General features: G+C 42.8%; 1 protein-coding gene across 1 annotated transcript; it reads right to left on the minus strand.

The window, feature by feature from the left end:
• Positions 1-18,772, minus strand: LOC142011959 (uncharacterized). The gene is made up of 9 exons (XM_074991701.1): positions 18,575-18,772; positions 14,999-15,463; positions 12,066-12,201; positions 9,769-9,857; positions 8,420-8,483; positions 7,443-7,531; positions 4,469-4,581; positions 3,227-3,383; positions 1-351 (listed from the first exon to the last, which is right to left on the minus strand). Exons 1-9 carry the CDS (start codon positions 18,627-18,629, stop codon positions 200-202), a joined length of 1,320 nt encoding a protein of 439 aa, XP_074847802.1. The 5' UTR covers positions 18,630-18,772; the 3' UTR covers positions 1-199.
• Positions 18,773-19,456: the final 684 nt, after the last annotated feature.

Below are 19,456 nucleotides of genomic sequence, written 5' to 3' on the forward strand. Positions count from 1 at the left end.
GTCAAATCACTTTATATGTTTCATTTTTCTTCACTCATGATGACAATTACATATTTTGGTGATACAAACAAACCATTCTGGATTAATTTATCTATATTCTGCCCACACAGTCCTAAATAAACATCTGTCAGATCACTGGGCATGAGAAAAGAAACAGAAAATGCTTGAGATTTTCAGAGTTCTGTACAATCCTAGCAAGCTACCAGCCGGCGTATACTGGTTCTGTGTACCCAGTCACACCATAGGTTGTGTGTGGTCTTGTTCCTTTTGATATTAATGGAGCATTTAAAGTTTTCTTGCCATTTGCTTGCCTTTGTTTCAGAATTATTAAAGACACAAGAAGGACTCCACCTGGAAAAAGAAGAATGAAAGTTATTTTCAAGGGTGGGGAGGAAAAATTCAGAGGGTTTTTTATTCTGAGATTCATTGATAAAGCAATCGCACACTCTGGCAACCTAAGGATTTATTTTCATTTACATTTGTGCAAAATCATTTTGGGTCAGTATTATTTCAATTCTCAAAACACAACTTTGAATGTGCATCTTATGGAAGGTAACATTATAAAAATCTTATTCAACTCTTCTCTTTCTGTCTCTGCAGTCACATGGTCATTCTTGCACGACAAAATTAAGTTGGCTGCTCCTTCACTCCTGTTAATGGTTCTTGTTTGCTAGTAAAAAGAAGGCAGGATTCTATTTATCACGCATCACCAGAATTTTTTGTGTGAATCAGTTATACCTGTACACATTTATTGAAAGACTTGGCTGAAAAATTAGTTTGGTCTTCAGAATTCCTATGATTACATAATAGGCACAGGGGGCGGGGGGAACCTGATTCTAGCTAAGACTGCAAGATTGTCAGAAAAAAAATATGCTGGATGTGGAAATAATTGGCAGATACCAAGCTCTGCAACGCCGTTTTTAGCTGCTTTTTGGCAGAATCACACTAGAAAACTCAACTTAATTGCATATTTGTTCCTCTGCTGATGCACCAACATGCCCCCGTAGGGCAGAAAGATGTCCACCGTTTAGATTCTGAGTGAGAAAATGCAAGTTCGTAAGTAAATAGGTGAATTTACATCAGCTTTTAATTAGGCCTATGAACCTTTATGAAATATTCTCTGATCGTGTGAATTTGGTGTTTTTCTATTTAGCCTCATTCAGGCTATGCTTCATTTGAAATACGAGAATTAACCTAAGCAGTGTTCAATAGCTTTATTCAAAAGCATTTCTGGTGGAAAAGCCCAAGAGTGGGAGCAGATCGAGTCAAAATTGAACAGATTTTGACAAAAGCCTCTTTTTAAATGTTTTCCTGCCAGGTACCTCCTTTAACTGATACCTTCAAACAATTTTGGGCCATACAGAGCTTTCGACTCTTGAAATGCAATTTTGATCCCTTCTTGAACAAGCACGGCAAGGAGCCACAAGGAGGAGAGGCTCCAGGCTTCAAATGATTTTGTGGCTTGGCCAGGCAAAAGCCCAACTGACTGGCTGCCTTCACCACATCCCTACTTCCTTCGGAAGAAGAGATCTGCTCCAAGAAGCAACCAAAGCTCTCTCCTTTCTTCTTGGAGGCTGAGAGGTTTTGGAGGAGGGGAAGAAGAAAAGGAGGGAGGGGAAAAGAGCAAGAAAAGCTTGGCCAGTCATGGAAGCTATGCTTCTTCCTCTTCTTCAGTGAAAAATGGGTCATTCTGTTCCACCAGCCCTAAGAGGATAGTGACAGGTGCTATTTTAGGTCTGAGATCGGGTCTGGTGGGGTGCACAAAGTTTAGAACGTTTGGGGTTTGGAAGGAAGCTGGTAGATCCACCCTATCAGGTGGCTCCTGAAATGGGGGACAAAATAATCCTGTAGAGTTTGGAAAACTGGGCAGGGCAGTGACTGCTGTGTCTGTGAATGTCTCCATGTGGATCCTACTGTAGGCACATATGTGCCTCATGCACAAAATCAGACTTTTTTAAATGGCTGGATCCCTGGCTTCATGAGGACATAAAGGGCAGAGTGGTTGTCGCCCTCCAAAAGTTCTCTTATTGCCCCCGGCAGCAAGACAGAATCTGCTACCCGTCTCACCTGCCAGTTCCCAGCTTTGGCTAAATTTCATCAAACCCTTTATAAAATCCTTCAGAACTCTTTTGACTGGTGATTGACAATGACACTTTCTCCTTCAAAACTTCCACATGACAGCAGGGAGGAACCCGATCTATGGCCTTGGCGACGATGCATCATGGCTCTAAGTATCAGGCCTCCCTATGAAGGAGTTAGATCATGAACAAAGATCGTAATTTGTGTTACTCACCAAGTGTACTGAGGCTCAAAGGCCACAAGTTTTGATTTGAGTTTTATCGAAAACTTCCCAACCGGGTCTGCACACAGTAATCATCTTAGCCTCACAGTTGTCCTTGGGTAGTCACTTCCACACAGAATCAGTGAGCTCCAAACCCTTACAGCAGGATAACCCTACACAGCCTTTCATTGGGACCATTCAGTTCTGAGACTGCACTCTAACTTCATCCCTAAAGTCGTTTTCTTAGTTTCATGAGAGTAGTTGAGTGAAGAACCAGAGTTCTTCCTCAAGTCACACTTGCCACAAGTTATGTTCATTGCCTAAGCTTTCTGCTGTTACCAGAACTGGATGAGGCATTTGGTCTGTCTCCTCATCTCTGTGGCTGTATCTGGCTTGTTGAAAGGCCAAGCAATCTTATCATGGAATTTCTAAGGGGATCACAGCTTGTAGAAACACACTGTATCAGGGGTTGCATCTCCCTCTGATTATTATGGCCCCCTCCGCTGGAGTACAGGCAGCATCCTTGGGCTACTTCAGAAACATGCTGATATGTAAGAGCTTTAGAGCATCAACATGGCATAACCCCCACGTTATACCCTTGACGAGGCAAGTAGTGACTAGAGGTCTGACTAATCACAAAAGCTATTTTGTCATACTTTTCTCACACTGGACTATCAGCTTTTGGACAATATTTTAGGGATATTAACAAATCTAATGAAAATAGTCTGGAGAATCCTAGGAAGCATATAATTAAGCCACCAAAAATTAATTGTTCTGAAAACAAAACTGCAAGGACGCTCAGTGGCCAAACGAAGAGAACCCATGCTAGAAATGGAGATATCAGAAACCTAGTCAGAAATACCTGCTTTGTTTAAACAAGAAGTTAACTCAATTTGCCCATGTAAAAGTGGAATATATTCCTATAGCAGAGTAAATGCTACTCACCCGCTGAGGAAATGGCTAGTAATACAATGGTTAGAGGAGCCAGTTCACAAGAGTTTCCTGCCTTATAAAGAAATGTTTCCATACAATACTGTGGTTGAGTGCTCCCAGCTGGGCAGAAGGCATTCGGAGGACACAGAATTGGGTTTACATCTGGGCTCTAAGGAAGTGAACATATAAATACAAATAGATACAAACAATAAAAGTACAAAACAGGTACTTTCATGAGACAGGTAAAATGGCTATATTTGTTAAGCACTGATACTGTGCTCTACACGATGCAGGACATTTAAGAGTGTCCCTGCCATGAAAAACTTCACAGCTAAGAGAAACAGGAGAGAGGAACGTATCTGTTTAAGGGAGAAATTTACTTAAAGCAGCTACTGACTGACATCTTCCAAGCATCATGGAAAAGAGGAGTTTTTTAAAGAGTGATCTGAATAAGGCAGTGTGGGAGTGGGATGCAGGAGGTAAGGGAGCTGGAGACTGACATGGCTTTGAAGGATGGTGCTGCTGGTAAAGTAGGGCTGCCAACATGAGTCTTTTTATTAATTCATTAAAGTGATATTCAGTGTTTAAGGCTTGTTGACAGCCCAGCTACGTTGGTTACAAGTGTGAAAAGCCACATGCCAGAGCAGACCTAGCTGTGTTGGCAAAAATGTATCAAAAGAAGGCTGCTTCTCTTGGCTTAGCTAATGTCAGTTAGGGAAACGGTTGCAGCTCTGCCAGGAAAAGCGCAGTTGGCTCTTTCTGTGTATCCACTACGGGGCTCTGGAACCAGTATGGCAACGAAGAATTTGTAGTATAGACAAGTTTGACGTTTACAGCACGTGCCGAGTGGGTAACTTAAGGTTGTTTGTTTAGACTTACGCACAGGATAGAACCATTACTTGTAAGATGGACAGCAAAAAGCCTTACATAGTCACTCCTATGTTTCAAGTAATACAGTTAATGGGGCACTCCCCATTCTCTAGCCTTCCGTAAAAGTGAAGGATCAGTGCAAGCTTCATCTGATCTGTGGAGCAGGGATGGGTACATGTCTCTAAGGCTGGCTAACATATGTGACTACTCCTTTCTGACATGGTTGTATTTACATTTTATGGAAAAAAAACAACCAAAAAAGCTAAAAGAACCCTACAAAGAGGAGGACTGAATGAAGATAGTGTTAATTGAAATGTTTCCAGGTTGTAATTGATCAGCTACATTTGGTAAGACAGACCATTGCTGCAGCTTAGAGAGACTTACAGGACAATAATGATTTTCTGGGCATTTGTCACAGCTCCCCTTTCCTCTTTGTAACTGGTATTCTCCTCCATTGCAGACCTCACATTTGCTGTCACTGGGGCCTTTATACGTACCTACAAATCAAAAGCACATCATGAGGTGTAGGACTGGACTTCGGGGCTTTTGGCTTCAGCGTATGATTGACCTGTACTTTAACAGAGTGGGAGAGAAAAATTGTTGAAAATGTTTAATGCACAAACCAGAATGTTGACCCTGAATTGATTTATGCAAATGAACAGAGAAAACTAACAGAACATGTGGGCTTGGGGAAGAGGGAGGAAGCCTGCATTGTTAAACTTGGCAAATGGAATAAGCTTGAGTCGTCAGTTCAGTTGGAAACCAGGAAATACCATTCTGAATTTTCACATACTTCAAAACCAATAATTGGCACAAGCTGCAAAATTCTAAGTGGGATCCAAAGTTCGGAGGTATTCATCTAGGACTATGGTTTGACTCCATCTCCCCTATCAGATTGAAAGTTTGTAGCTGTTTAAAATTAAAAGTGTTGGGTTTTTTTAATTTGTTGATGTTCATATGTTCATAGCAACTATAAGCCTTAAATACTGTTTGCTGCCTTTGAAAATCTTTAATATGCCTAGTATATTTAAAAACTGCGACTTCACAATGGAACTTCCTGGTGTCTTTTAGCCCTGCTGCTATCCATGGAGCTGTAGCATAATGCTGTGTCAGTGTTTATACAAGACAGTTTGAATGCAGGCTAGAAATCACATTTCCTCAATTTTCCCCTTCATGAGCTTCCCCGGCACTGCTTGTGCATGTGCTAGCCTTAAGCAGGGCTACAGAAGGGAGTACTGACTGGCACAGGAGTATTATCTCAGCAAAACTCATAATGGATGCAAGTATTGGAGGGGTAGCTGTGTTAGTCTGGATCTGTAACAGCAATGAAGGGTCCTGTGGCACCTTATAGACTAACAGAAAAGTTTAGAGCATGAGCTTTCGTGAGCACAGACTCACTTCACCAAATGCTGGTCATGGAAATCTGCAAGGCCAGGCATAAATAAGCCAGAGCCTTGTTCCCCAGCCTTGCTCTGGCTTATTTATACCTGGACCTGCAGACTTCCATGAACAGCATCTGATGAAGTGAGTCTGTGCTCACGAAAGCTCATGCTCAAAACTTGTCTGTTAGTCTATAAGGTGCCACAGGACCCTTCGTTGCTCTAATGGATGCAGTGCATAGTGCCTGTGCTTTTGCCTGTATAGTTTAATCCCTTCTGCAAAGCAAAAAAGTTATACAGGCAGAAGCACAGTTTTGCTGGTAAGTCTATATTAGGGCCTTTTTGTTGTGTCAGTTAGGAATGACACCTCGTCTCGCTCTAGAGGAGCAGAGCTCTGTGCTGGACAATGTAATGTAAGCCAGAGCCTGGCCTACTGTAGAATACTCGGGGAATTCTCTGCCACTGTGCATATGCAGAATTCATGTTTACTGCAAATATCTTTCTTCTCAGTCCAACATAGATTTCTGCGTTGGCGAGGCGCCGCATTTACAATTTTTGTCTACCAAAGTTTGTGACACCAGAAGAGAGGTCATCCAGCTCGTGAAGAGGGATGGTGAAGAGGCTGCATTGCTCACAGTGGGCGCGGGGGAGGGATAGCGGGGCACAGGGGTTCCTGAGGGGTGGTCACATTGGGATTCAGAAGGGCTAGTGGAGGAACAGACTGGGGCTCAGGCTAGCGGGGTGAAAGCATTGGGACAGGTACTGAATGGGAAGGGGGTACAGGGTCACAGGTGGCAGTGAGGTTGCACAGCTATACAAGGACGGGGCAGATGTGCCTGATGGAATGGAAGTGAGTAGAGGTCAGGTAAGGGTCTGCATGGAGGACGCTCCCCAGCTCCCTACTAATCCCCTTTCCTCAGCCTCCCTCTCCCCTCCACTCCCACCCCCCACAAAAAAATAAGAAAAGCCTGTTCCAAACTTTTCCCATCCATATCCAATGACCCTCCTGGATCACTCCCAGGACTCTTCCTTCTCCGTCAGCTCCTACATTAACCCCGACTCTCCCAAGCCTTTCCACTGACTCTGGGGCACCAGAAAAATGTCTGCATTGCAGCTTAAATGAATTACTCAGAGTTCCACATCAATATGCCCAGTTAGGGAATCTATTTGTCAAAAACCATGTGTTGAACCTTTATTTTTCTGCTCTGTGTTGCTACAAACATACTTGCTAACTGGTATTTTGAACTACATTATCGAAATGAAGCAAGCAGTCCTCTAGCACCTTAAAGGCTACCAGTTATATTTATTAGGTGATGAGCTTTCATGGGTAAGACCCACTTCATCAGATTTCTGGAGCAGAAATGCGAAATCAGGGAACTATGAAGCAGCGATTGGTAGGGTGTGGGGAGAAAGAAGAAGGAAGGAGAAAAAAAGAAAATGGGGAGGTGGGGGGAGTCACTTATCATTGAGAACCTCTGGGAATTGTAAATTAAGAGGGATGTCTCCCAAAATAGTTGAATTTAGGGTGATTGTATTGTGTTGTTTTGACTTACAAAATATGCACAATTTTGCAGAAATGTATGTGTTTTGCACAGAACTTTTATTTTTTAATATAGAATTCCCCTGGGAGTAAGTAGTGTTTTCCATTGTAATCATCCTTGGATATACTAATGAATGTACCCATTGCTGACCATCATTCCCAGCCAAGATCATGATTATTGGTGCTTAAAACAGTTTACCTGCTAGCATGGTAGAAATAAAAGTCGCAAGATCTCTTCTGCAATCCTGATGAAATGGTGCCTTCTGCTAATAATAGCTGGTTAACCTATTTCAGTACTTGTTTCTGAGAACAGGGGCCAGCTGCTGGCCCTTTTGCTAGTAAAAATCAGCCTAAAGCATTTCTTCAAGTTTTATCCTTTAAATAAAGTTTGTTTGTAGCTGGAATATCAGCTTCACTTCCCCTCTAATTAATTAATTACCTGGCAGACAAGGTACACATTCTTCAGATGCTTCTCTAAGGGCTTCTTCTCCAACAGGACAAATTGTACACTTCCTGCAGTTGGTAGTGCTTTGGAGAGAAGAGGCAATAGAAGACACAGCCATAGCTGAACTCTAAGTGAATCACCAGATACAGCATGTAAAATAAGTATGACAGTGAGCAAAAGCTGAATAGGTCTAAACTATTTTGATGTTAATGCTGCTTTATTTCCCCTTGTGGCCATAAATTAAGCACTGAGGCCTACGTCTGTTAGGATTTTAGCTAACTGGCTGAACTGGTACAAACGTTCAGTGCAGATCCCTGTAGCTGAGTTAAGCTACACCAGTGCAAATCCCAACTAACAGGAGTACAGCACACGGACAGTACTGAAGGGGAGCAGCTAGGCAGATATGAAACCTTCACAGAACACTAATCAGTTCTGATACCTTCTTAGCATCCAAGCTCATCACAGATAGAGTTCATCACCAAATGCACCAGCTTTCTTAAAACAAAGGGCCAGCATTTGCCAGTTCATCACTATTTTCTGTCTCTCCCTGCCTGCCTGCAGAGGAATGGAATTTTTGACAGTGAATTTTCAATTTCCTCTCCATCCAGAATTCCTCTCCTGATTGCACAGACAAGTTTATCTGCTGCCCTCTTAATACCTTAGTTATCCAGTGAGTTTAATATTACTGTTGAGTGATTTCCATTTTTTCATTAAAAGTTTCTACACTCAGACTCTGTGCTTGCAGGCGGGGCCGTGTTGCCTCACAGGCACCCAGGAACGGTAAGTGATTTTCTTCTCCCCAGGTTACTGGGTGCAAGCTCTAGCCAGTTCTGCGCTGTAGTGTTAAAAAGGAACCCTAGATATCGACCCTAGCTCTGGTTGATGTTGGCTGCACTTGGCAGAGGGGTTACAAATAAAAGAAACGTACCATCCTTTCCCAAACCCCGTAAAGTCATATTTGTATTTCTTACTTGCAAAACAATCCAAGTGGACATGGCAGGCAGGCTACTGAATTTTGCTGGAAGCTGAAATACCCTAAAGAAACAGAAAAATCTTCTCTGAGCTACTGTAAGGTCACCACTCCATTATCAAGGTTATAGAGTTAAGACGAGGCCCACCAAGGATGTGTAAAACCTTGTTCTGTGTTCTCCTGACTAATTCTGGGAAAAGGGTTGTTCTGATAACTTTTTAAAAAGGCATGAGCACAGCGGACACCATAATAACCTTGCAATATGAGCCTGGCATCTAGAAGTCTCAGACATTCCACTTTGACTTAATGCTAGTACAGTAAACTCTTGTTAAACCGCTATTTGATTAACTGGCACACTCGAATAACCCGCATGACTCACAGCCGGGCAGATCTGGTCAGTGGACACCGGGCAGGAGCACGGAAAAGCAGGGTCAGGGCTGGGGTTTGTGCACAGAAGGAGAAAGTAATGCCCTGCCCCCTGGGTCAGTGGAGAGGGGCAGCCCCTCAGGGCTGCCATGCATCTGTCCATGCTGCATCTGAGGGCAGCCGGCAGGACCCTCTGCTCTCCCACCCAGCGCAAATACTCTCAATTATCTAGAATATTTGATCATCCAGCAACTTCCCAGTCCCATGGATGCCAAATATCAAAGCGTTTACTGGAATAAGACTTAAAAAGCTCAGGAAATGCAAAGTGACACTGTGTCCCCTCCCTCATGGTTAGGCCTTGTGGAGTTGCGGCTGTTGGATGGAGGAGCGTTACACCCCCATTTTACATCAAATTGAGCGAAGGTGAAAGACTTGACAAAAGTGCAGTTTTGTGTCTAGGCTACATGCAACATCTTAAGGATGTGCAATTGCTGTCCTACCTTCCCAAACAAGAGCTGCAGAGAGGATGTTTTGCCTGGATTCAGGGAAGACAAGTGTGCATCTCACCCAGTCACCTGCAGTAGCAGGAACTTAACTCTACCTGGCACTGATGAACACTTGTCCGCCTCTCTTAAGAAAAAGAGGTGGACCTGAAGAGAGACCCCCCTTGAGGAAGGTTATTGAGGGTAGTGCCGGCGTGAGGGGGAGCTTATACCTATTTTGTTACGCACAAGAACAAAGTGCTATGCATGGTTGGACTGTAATTTTTTTGTCAGATTAGAAAACTGTATGAGAACAGCCAAGAAAAGGAATTAAAAGCAAGCCATAGTTCTGGGATTTTTTTGGTCCGGGAAAAAAAATCCTATTACTCAATGCTATTTTTCTTGTAAGTAATCTGTTACTGTGATCAGATACAAGAAAAATCTTGTGCATTCTGGCATCACAACACACCTTTGAGGTGAATACAAAGAGTCAAAGCGTTACCTTTTCCACATGGACTGCAAGCTGATGCCCCGGACACATTGGAATAAGAGCCAGGCTGACAAGGCAGGCATGCAGTGCTTTTCATTGAACTAAAAAGAGTTGAACAGAGTTAGTTCAGTTCTATGTATTTTGTATGAGAAGAAACTTCAGCTGCTTAAAAGGTTTCTGAACCTGCTAGACCTATTTGTTTGCTTATCTTATGCATCTTTAGGAAACACAGAAATAGCTCAATGAAAGTGAGGCAGTTCTGGGGGGTAAAAACCAACTATAACTAACCTGAGCTTGAAACATTCAATCAAACCAAAAAGTTCCTATATAAATTAATACGAGGTTGCTTATGCATTTCATGCAGCGCCTGCAAGCTTTGCAGCTCGATATGCTGGGGGGCACAAGATTCCAAAGTCTCATCCTCAAGGAATTTAGGCCAAGATTTGAAAAGCTGAGTGACTAAAGCTAGGAGCCTAAGTCCACACAGAAGTACGTGAGAGACTGGTTTTCACAGGTGCAGATCACCCAGTATCTGCCACTGTTTTTTATGGGAAATGCTTGAGTAATAGCCTTAACAAGGATTTGGAGCTCAACTTGGGGTATCCAGTTTTAAAAACCTTGGTCATACAGCCTAAATGATACCTGCGTTGGAGCTGGGGGTGGTAATGAAATATGTTAGCTCTTTTTGGCAGTGAAGGGGTGCATGCTGTGGCTCCTGCATTTCTAACAGGCAGATCTAAATCATATCACTTTTCTAAAAGAAGTGTTTCCCCCTCAGTTTGATCCCTCGCTTCACTGTCCCCAGAGCTATTTTTCCCTCCCCCTATTACCAGTGGTAATTAATGCTACCTTGGACCTTGCACTCTGATCAGATCTATCATGTTGTTACTGATTCTGAGTCCCTACAGAATTCATTGCATAACTGGTTGGGGAAAAGACGCACTGAATACTGGTTCACATTGCAGTAGATTAGCAGCTGCCTCCAACTTGAGGCTGTAGTAAAGAAAAAAAAATAGGAGACATAGCTTCAATGGCAGATGCATTTATTCTTGAACTCAGACCCTTGTTAAGGCATCATTGTCAAAGCTGAGAAACCCCAATAATCTCTCACTCAGGAGTCCAGTTGTGGCCATTCTAATAGTTTAATTGTAAGAATGTAGCTTGGCTTTTCATCATCCACTTGGCTAAAGGTTTCTTAACATCTCTGAAAGTGCAAGCTACTGCAGAGCCCTCCAACAACCTGGCGGGTTACAGAAACTGGCATGAAAGAAGAATTAGCTTCTGAACCACAAGCAGCTGAAGCTTTTGGCATCCAGTGACAGGACTGCTTATAAAAGTACACCAATGCATTCTGCAGCTATTAGGGTGCCTTTGTGTGTTTTTTATATATCTAACGGGCAAATGGACAATACATTCTTTCAAATTAAATATCTGCACACACCAATGTTTGGTCAGAACTGACCATACACACAGGGCACAGACATAATTTCTATAGGGGTGTGTCTACACTAGGAACTAACTTTGAAGTTAGACACTACTTTGCAGTAGCCAACAGAGAGTCTGCACACATTTTCCCTTACTTTAAAGTTAACTTTGAAGTAGGGAGCCCAACTTCAAAGTCCTTACTCCATTCCCAGGAATGGAGTAATGCCCTACTTCAAAGTTTGCCTTTGAAGTAGGGTGTGTGTAGATGCTCAACTTTGAAGTTATTTTTGTAGTATAGACACAGCCCAGGAGACATGAAATGAAGCAGATGAGGCTGGACAAATTACAGCTGCGACCAAGACTCCCACTGAAGCTACGAAGTCTGGACAATCTGCAAGGACTAGTTTCTTGGGCCAAGATATGGATTTGTAGGCATTTTGATAGTCACCATAACATCTTGCAGTCATTAATGAATTAAACCTTACACCCCCTCATTGAGACAGTGAAATAGTATCTCCCTGTTAACAGAAGGGAAAACTGAGATGCAGACACAGAGTACAAGATTTCATTGAGTTACCCAGTAGGAAGTTTGTGGAAGAGCTGAACCAAAAAAAACCCACACCTGTCTTGGCTGCCACCCTTAGCTGGGTAAGTAAAATCCTGCATTTTCTACTGCTGGGAAACCGCAAAGCCTAAAAGGAGCAGCAAAGGAGAGTCTGTATTCCAGGAAGTTATTAATCATGTTCATTTCATTAGTGCTTCAGGGGGAAACAAGACAAGGATCCATTGAGCTAGGTGCATGTACAAACAAAGTACTGTAGCTGTAGTGAGAGAGAATAAATACACAATTGCCTATCAAAAATAACAGTGGCCTACGCACTTACTTAGTGTAATATCCTTGTGGGCAAAGCAGGCATGACAGTTGTCCAGCTAGAGGCTGATAGTGACCCACTGGACAGGATATGCAGTCAATAGGGTCAGCACAGAAGCCCTTTGAGCAGCAGAAACAGCTCAACGTCTCTAAAGCAAAATAAACTTTTTTGAACATGACATTTGTATCCAAATGTGAAACACCAGCTTTTAAAATGCACATCAATATAGGGCATGTAAAAATATCTTTGTCTGAGGCCTCAGACAAAAATGTCAAAATTTTGTCTGCAGGACACTGAAGGAGAGAAAAGCAAAAGATTTTAATAATCCCCAGAGTAGCTGAATCTGTGCAGATGAGCACGAGCACCAGTGTCAACCTTGTTGTCTCATTGTGGAATCTTTGCAGGTAACGGGACTATTTTTAATTTGAGAGATCAGGGAGTTTTCCTTCAACCTCAGTCCAAAATATTTAAAAATTACTTTTAACATAAGAACATAAGAACATAAGAATGGCCATACTGGGTCAGACCAAAGGTCCATCAAGCCCAGCATCCCATCTGCCGACGGTGGCCAATGCCAGGTGCCCCAGAGAAGGAGAACAGAAGACAATGATCAAGTGATTTATCTCCTGCCATCCATCTCCTGCCCTTGTTATGAAGGCTAGGGCACCATACTTTATCCCTGGCTAATAGCCATTTATGGACCTAACCTGCAAAAATTTATCAAGCTCTTTTTCAAACCCTAATAGAGTCCTGGCCTTCACAGCCTCCTCGGGCAAGGAGTTCCACAGGTTGACTGTGCGCTGTGTGAAGAAAAATTTCCTTTTATTAGTTTTGAACCTACTACCCATCAATTTCATTTGGTGTCCCCTAGTTCTTGTATTATGGGAAAAGGTAAATAATTTTTCTATATTCACTTTCTCCACACCATTCATGATTTTATATACCTCTATCATATCGCCCCTCAATCGCCTTTTTTCCAAACTGAAAAGTCCCAGTCTCTCTAGCCTCTCCCCATATGGGACCCTTTCCAAGCCCCTAATCATCTTAGTCGCCCTTTTCTGAACCTTTTCTAATGCCAATATATCTTTTTTGAGGTGAGGAGACCACATCTGCACGCAGTACTCGAGATGTGGGCGTACCATAGTTTTATATAGGGGAAGTATGATATCTTTTGTCTTATTATCGATCCCTTTTTTTTGATCTTTTGATTAATATAAATTTGGCAGGAAACAAAACTGATGCAGGAAATGCCAAGGAAGAGAGTTCTGTCTTAAGCAGAGTGTGCTTAATTTACTGTTCCCACGTCTTACTCCCTTAGTCTTAACTCTACAAATCCAGTTTAATCTACATAGAATAATTATGTAGGATTTGCTGTGACAGCTCTTGGTCCAACAAATCTATTATTCTTCTCCTAGCAGACGCCAATGCTGCTATTTTGCAATAAAGCATGTGAGAAGGAAAAGACTGTAGCAGACGTGCAAAGTTGCAAGTGGTGATGTTGGGAATTGGTTCTTAACCTCTGCAAGGACTGTTATGGCTCAAAGCATGAGAGCTGGTTATTTCCCTCTTTGCTGATATGTGTTTTATTATCAATCCTAACATTAGTCAGTTTATTTTATATTTAAAAAGCCAGCAAATGATGGTATTTGTTTAACTGAGCTCCTAATCTGCTGTAGTGAACATTGTAAGTTGGACACAGGTGGTAAGAAGGAGAATTTCCTGGCTATTGATTTTTAAATTGTGGAGCATGATTCCTTAAGAAGAGCTGCATGCTTTAAGCATTGGAATAGAGCATTGTGTAGGGATGGAGCTGATGTTCCCCATAACTGGTTAATGGAAACATTTAATCTGTTTCTGGGCTTCATAGTCATCTGAGCTTTTTTAGTTCATCCTTATTGCCTAAAACGGGGGAGTGTGACGGTGACCTGCAACGGGGGAAAGAAAGGAAGAAGCAGGATGCCCTTTTTGGCTTTTTGTAAAGTGCGTGCAGGAGGTGTGGAAAGGGTTATTTTTCTTACTTGATGGTTTTTACTGTAGAAAATCAGAAATGTCAAGTCTCATTGCTGAGGTTGTCTTGTGTGACAGAGGTGGACTGGGAGCTCTCTCTCTCTCAGGATTTATCTGATGGGGCAGGAATGCAGGGTCTTCGTTGGAGATTTCTTTTCAATTGTTTAAGACGAATTCTTCTGGTTCCCATCTACCCTACTTAGCATCCCTTCCTCTCTCAATTAGCTGCTTCACCTGCATCGTATCTTTAGAGTGTAATCCTACCACTTCCTGGATAAGGCCTGCAGTCTTCCAGGGTGGCGAGGCCTGATATTCTGACATTAGAAAAGAGGGGAAAAAAAGAGTCTGAGTCCTTCTCTGTGGCATGTGTGGCGAGGTACGTCCACATCTTGCCAGGGTCTCATGCCTCTCTCTTTGGCTGGAGGATTTAGGCTGCACCCATCTCTGCTTTCCTAGGCCAGAGAGTCAGTTTTCCCCATAGCCACAATCAGGCAGGCAGTCTGCCATGGAGCTACTCCCTTCCCCCAACTCCCTTTTACAAATACTCCCTATCTGCCTCATCTCTCCCTCTCTCACTCTCCACTGCTTCCCATCTCCTCCCCTCCCCCTCACTCTCTCCATCCTTCCCTGACTGCAAAGGCTTTTACAAGCCCTGCCAGCATGTGGGCTACTGGCTGGGAGATCAGCTGTCCCTCATTATTTAATTGCAGCCCCTCTCTGTTGCTTTCACCTGTATGCTTAATCAGCTGTTTCCCTTCTTTCCCAAGCTCCAGCGGTGTCCTGAGCTGCCTTTCCCCCTTCCCAGCGTGGTCTGCTGGCTCGACTCTGTTACAACAATGAAAAAAAAAAAATCACCCCCGCCCCAGCTGTCATCCCTTTTGTAATCACCTCTATAGACAAGAAGGCTGCAGGAGGGAGGGAAATGACTTGAATCATACCATTGCTGGGAAATGTTCCCGGTGAACAAGCTGCACAGGCTGTCCTGTTCACCACACTGCAATTTGTGGGCTCCCCGGTGCTTACGAATGTAGTGGCTGATGGAACCTCAACAGATGCTGTCACGCTGGGAGCAGTAGCCAGCATGCTGGTAGATGCTGTGCCACTGGGGGCAACCCGTGTCACAGCTGAGGTTGGTCCAGGAGAAACCCAAATAGTGGTCTCTGTTGTCACAGCTGGGGTGGTGGACAAAACCTCAACAGGTACTGTTGTGGCAGGTGGCAGCCCTGTAGTTTCCATGGGGGTTGTAGTGCCTGACAGCACTTCAGCTGTTTCTGTCACAGCTGTAGTTGCTACCGTTGAGACCCTAACAGTGGTTGCATTTGGAGCTGCTGATGACACACCAGCTGATACCAGTGGTGATCCCATAGAGACCGGGGCTGTGGTCATCTGTCCAACAACAATACCTAAGAGAGAAAAAGTTATTGTTATTGGTTAAGTTAGTGTTCTTTGTTTGGAGAGACAACCCAGTGGAGATTTATTTGTCTAGTAGTTAACCCAAATTCACCATTTTTTCTGATGCTTGGAAACATATTCTCTGTTATGCTCAGGGAATGATGCATAGAGATCCAAGCTAAATAAAAGTATAACAGATTGAACCTCTCTAGTCCAACACTCTTGGGACCAGACCAGTGCCAAACTAGAGAATTTGCCGGACTATGAGAGATCAATGTTGTCTAGCAACTTTACCAGCACTTCTCCTGCTTACTGGGCGCTGAGAAGACATTTAGGGGCAAATTATAGCAAAATACCAGCACAGAACACTGTTTAAAGTCACCAGCCCTGGGACCATGGGAAACGTGGTCACACCCATGATAAGTGGGCATGCAATTAACTAAAATCATGCTGGACCCACAGATATTGCTGGACTAGAGTGTGCTGGGCTAGAGAGGTTCAACCTGTATAATAATTAGAAAGACTGTTTTACCTTCTCTAGAACACTATCACCCCTCATCTTATAACATTAATTCAATTAATTAACAAGCGACGAATTCAAAACTGATAAATATTTGTTGCAAAGTGCATAGACAGACTGGAACTCATTGCTACAGGAAATAGGCCAAGAACATAGGATTCAGAATATGTTTGGATATTTATATGAATAGCAACACCCACAATTGTAATAACACATCTTGAAGTGGTATTGAACTTCGTGTTTCAAGGTTCATGTCGATCTCTAAATATCATCCTGATCTCTAATAGTTAATGGAGGTTGATACTCCCCATCTGCGTCCTGCAGGGCTCTTACACCTGCCTCCAAAGCAGATGGCAGTGCCCACTGCTGGAGACACTGAGGAACTATATGGACTTCCACTGTGGTCCATTCCATTTTATTCTTATATTACTCTCATCCCCGGGGTATCTGAGTGCCTTCCGCTAGTTCATAAATTGACGTGCCTGACATCTGTATCTTACGTGCTTCGTTCGCTCTGCCATCATCTCTCCAGGGGAAGAAATGTATATTCAGAGCAGTGTTTTGTTTCAATGTATGCACTACTGGCTGTTTATATTGGAGAAGGGCAGGTCTTGGAGAAGGCAGACAGACCTTGGTTCCCGGGGAAGATCATTACAAACTTGGATGGCCTCCTGTGAAAGTTATGTCTCCTGTACAGATGAGCTTTATCTTTATTCTTGAACATTACTTCTCACACTTTTGTACTGAAAAGCCCTTTCACATAACACGCCTCTGAGTGTGACACCCCCCCACCATTAAAAACCTTTTATATATATATTTAACACCATTATAAGTGTCGGATGCAAAATGGGGCTTGGGGTGGGAGCAGATAGCTCATGAACCCCCTTGTAATAACCTCACCTTAGGTTCCCAACTACCAGTTTTGAGAACCTCTGGACCAAAAAGTTCCATTGTGCCTAAGCAGTCAAGCTGTCAACCACAGACTTCATCCTGGTGCACTAGGTGATCTTTTTAGATATCCCAGGCCAGGGATGCTCTGAAGATAAGGGTAAATTTTCAGAGTTGAGCAAATGTTCTCAGGGAAGCCAATTTAGACAGAGAGAGAGAGAACAGGCTTGATGTGCCTGCAGTAGCCCATTTTGCTGAGCAGACGAACTGCAGTTTTGTGTACTTAGTCTCCTAGGCCGGCAGTTCCCAAACTATGTTCTGGCAGAACACTGGTATTCTGCAAGCTGTGGCCAAGTGTTCCACCACTGAAACTGAGTAATGGGGGGTCACTTCCCCATTCTCATGGAAAACAAATACATTTTGGGGTGTTTTATCTGCCATCCCTGCTATATTTGTTTTGTTAATGTCTGGTTTCATTATTACTTGTTGAGTTGTGTTTACTGCACAATAATTTAATTAACATTATTATGAAATCTTCTCCACTACTAGTGTTCCTCATAGCAAGCACGATGATGTAAAAAAGATAAAAGTGTTCCACAAAGAGCACAATGACATCCAAGTGTTCCACGACCGGAAAGAGTTCGGGAACTGCTGTCCTGCGCTATAGCTAGACTATTGTTGCTATTTTGGGATACAAATGTATCCCGAAATAGCAACTCCAAGGCCAAACGCTGTGCTTGAAATATTGCTGAAGTATGTACTAGAAATGTAATTTCTTGATTTCAGAATAAGCCAGTGATTCACATGCAACTCTTTGAGCAATGAATGTGGCTCCAGGGCTGTGGGCTGGCCACCCCTGGACTATGCATTTGTACAGTGGAGCTGCAATCACAGCTGGGACAGCTGGGGTTGGAGAGTGAAAACAACACCATTCTCATGGGAATTCAGTTGGTTTGTAACTGGACAGTCGAGAATATGATTAAAATATGGTAATCCTAATAAATATGACGCATGTTGTAAAGCATACAATGTTCTTGGAATCCCAATGGCAAAAACACCAAAACCCAATCTAAATCTCTATAGACTAAACAGAGGGACAAATCCTGCCCTCAGATACATGAACGCAGTCCTCATTGAACTCAGCGAGAGCTGTGTATCTCAGTGATATTTGGCCTATAGCATATCATCTGTTGTAACAGAGAGATAGGTATGTAAAACTCCTTGCAGTAGGTTCAGTGTCTGTGCTTTGTTTTGCAGAAAGACTGATTATTCTGAGGACCTTGGAGCTGCAAGGGTCATTATCTAATCTAATCTAATTAATTTTCCAATCTAATACATTTACATGGCCTTTTTTTGCAATTCTGCAAGCAAAGGGCTGCAGAATATTCAGGATTCAGCTCAACTTTTAAATGTTTTTCTTCCAAAGTATTTTAAACTTAGCTGCGCGTGGGTTCAGCCATATTTGTTTTTCAGGCCCATTGCAGCAGTGAGTGTTGCTGTATATATTTGTATCCAATTACAAGCCCAAATACTTTTAATCATGTATTTGCAGCTTGTTTTTCTTTCCTCTGACTCTTCATCTTTTTCCCTGTTGTTATACTGTGCTTCCAAAATCAATAACTATGTGAAAATGCAAAGCCCCATTGTTATCCTTAGAACCATAACCTTCTAGACCAAAAAGAACAAATGTCACATTTTAAAAGTAATTACTCACCCATCAGACAAGCTGCAGCTAAACTCCGAAGCAGAGACCTGGGATGTACAACCATTTTTCAAGGGAGTCACAAGTCCTCACCAAGTGAGAGCAGCTTTCAAACTCTTACAGCTAACTGTCCTTTTTTTTAAGATTTTGTGCCCAATTCCATCACCTGACTCTGATCATGTGGCTGAGTTAAACCAAACCCCCACAACAGACTAAGTAGGATTTACTCATAGACTGAGAAGGGCCTTTTGAGAAGTGTCTTATGCTTCAACAGCACAGCACAAATGAAATATTGTGCAGAAGAGTTCCTGTGTAGTCTGAGTCCTGCACTGAAATCTGTGTGTGGGAGAGGGTCTCTGAAGGATGCAAAAAGCAGAATAAGCAGCTGTTAGATCAGAGTTCGGGGGCGGGGGGTGAACAAGGCTGGCTGCTGTCCAACCCCAGTGATCTTAACCTCTTTGGCAAACATGACATTGCTGTTCACATGCCCAAGATTTCCCATAACAAGATAGAAAGGAAACACACAGAACAAAGAAATTCTCCTTCTCATGGACATTAAGGGTGATGCAACTAAGGTCAGATGATTTTTGTGGCTAGCCTCAATAAGTTCGCAGGCATGACAAAAGTTTTGAGAATTGGTTAGTAACAGAGAGAAAGCCGTGCTAGTCTATATACTATCAAAACAAAAAAGCAGTCAAGTAGCACTTTAAAGACTAACAAAATAATTTATTAGGTGAGCTTTCGTGGGACAGACCCATGTCTGTGGTCTGAAGCAATGGGTCTGTCCCACGAAAGCTCACCTAATAAATTATTTTGTTAGTCTTTAAAGTGCTACTTGACTGCTTTTTTTTTTCTAGAATTGATTTGTCAAGTATCTGTGAGCCGCATAGATCT

Source organism: Carettochelys insculpta, chromosome 4 (genome assembly GCF_033958435.1).
Source record: "Carettochelys insculpta isolate YL-2023 chromosome 4, ASM3395843v1, whole genome shotgun sequence".
NCBI lineage: Eukaryota > Metazoa > Chordata > Testudines > Carettochelyidae > Carettochelys > Carettochelys insculpta.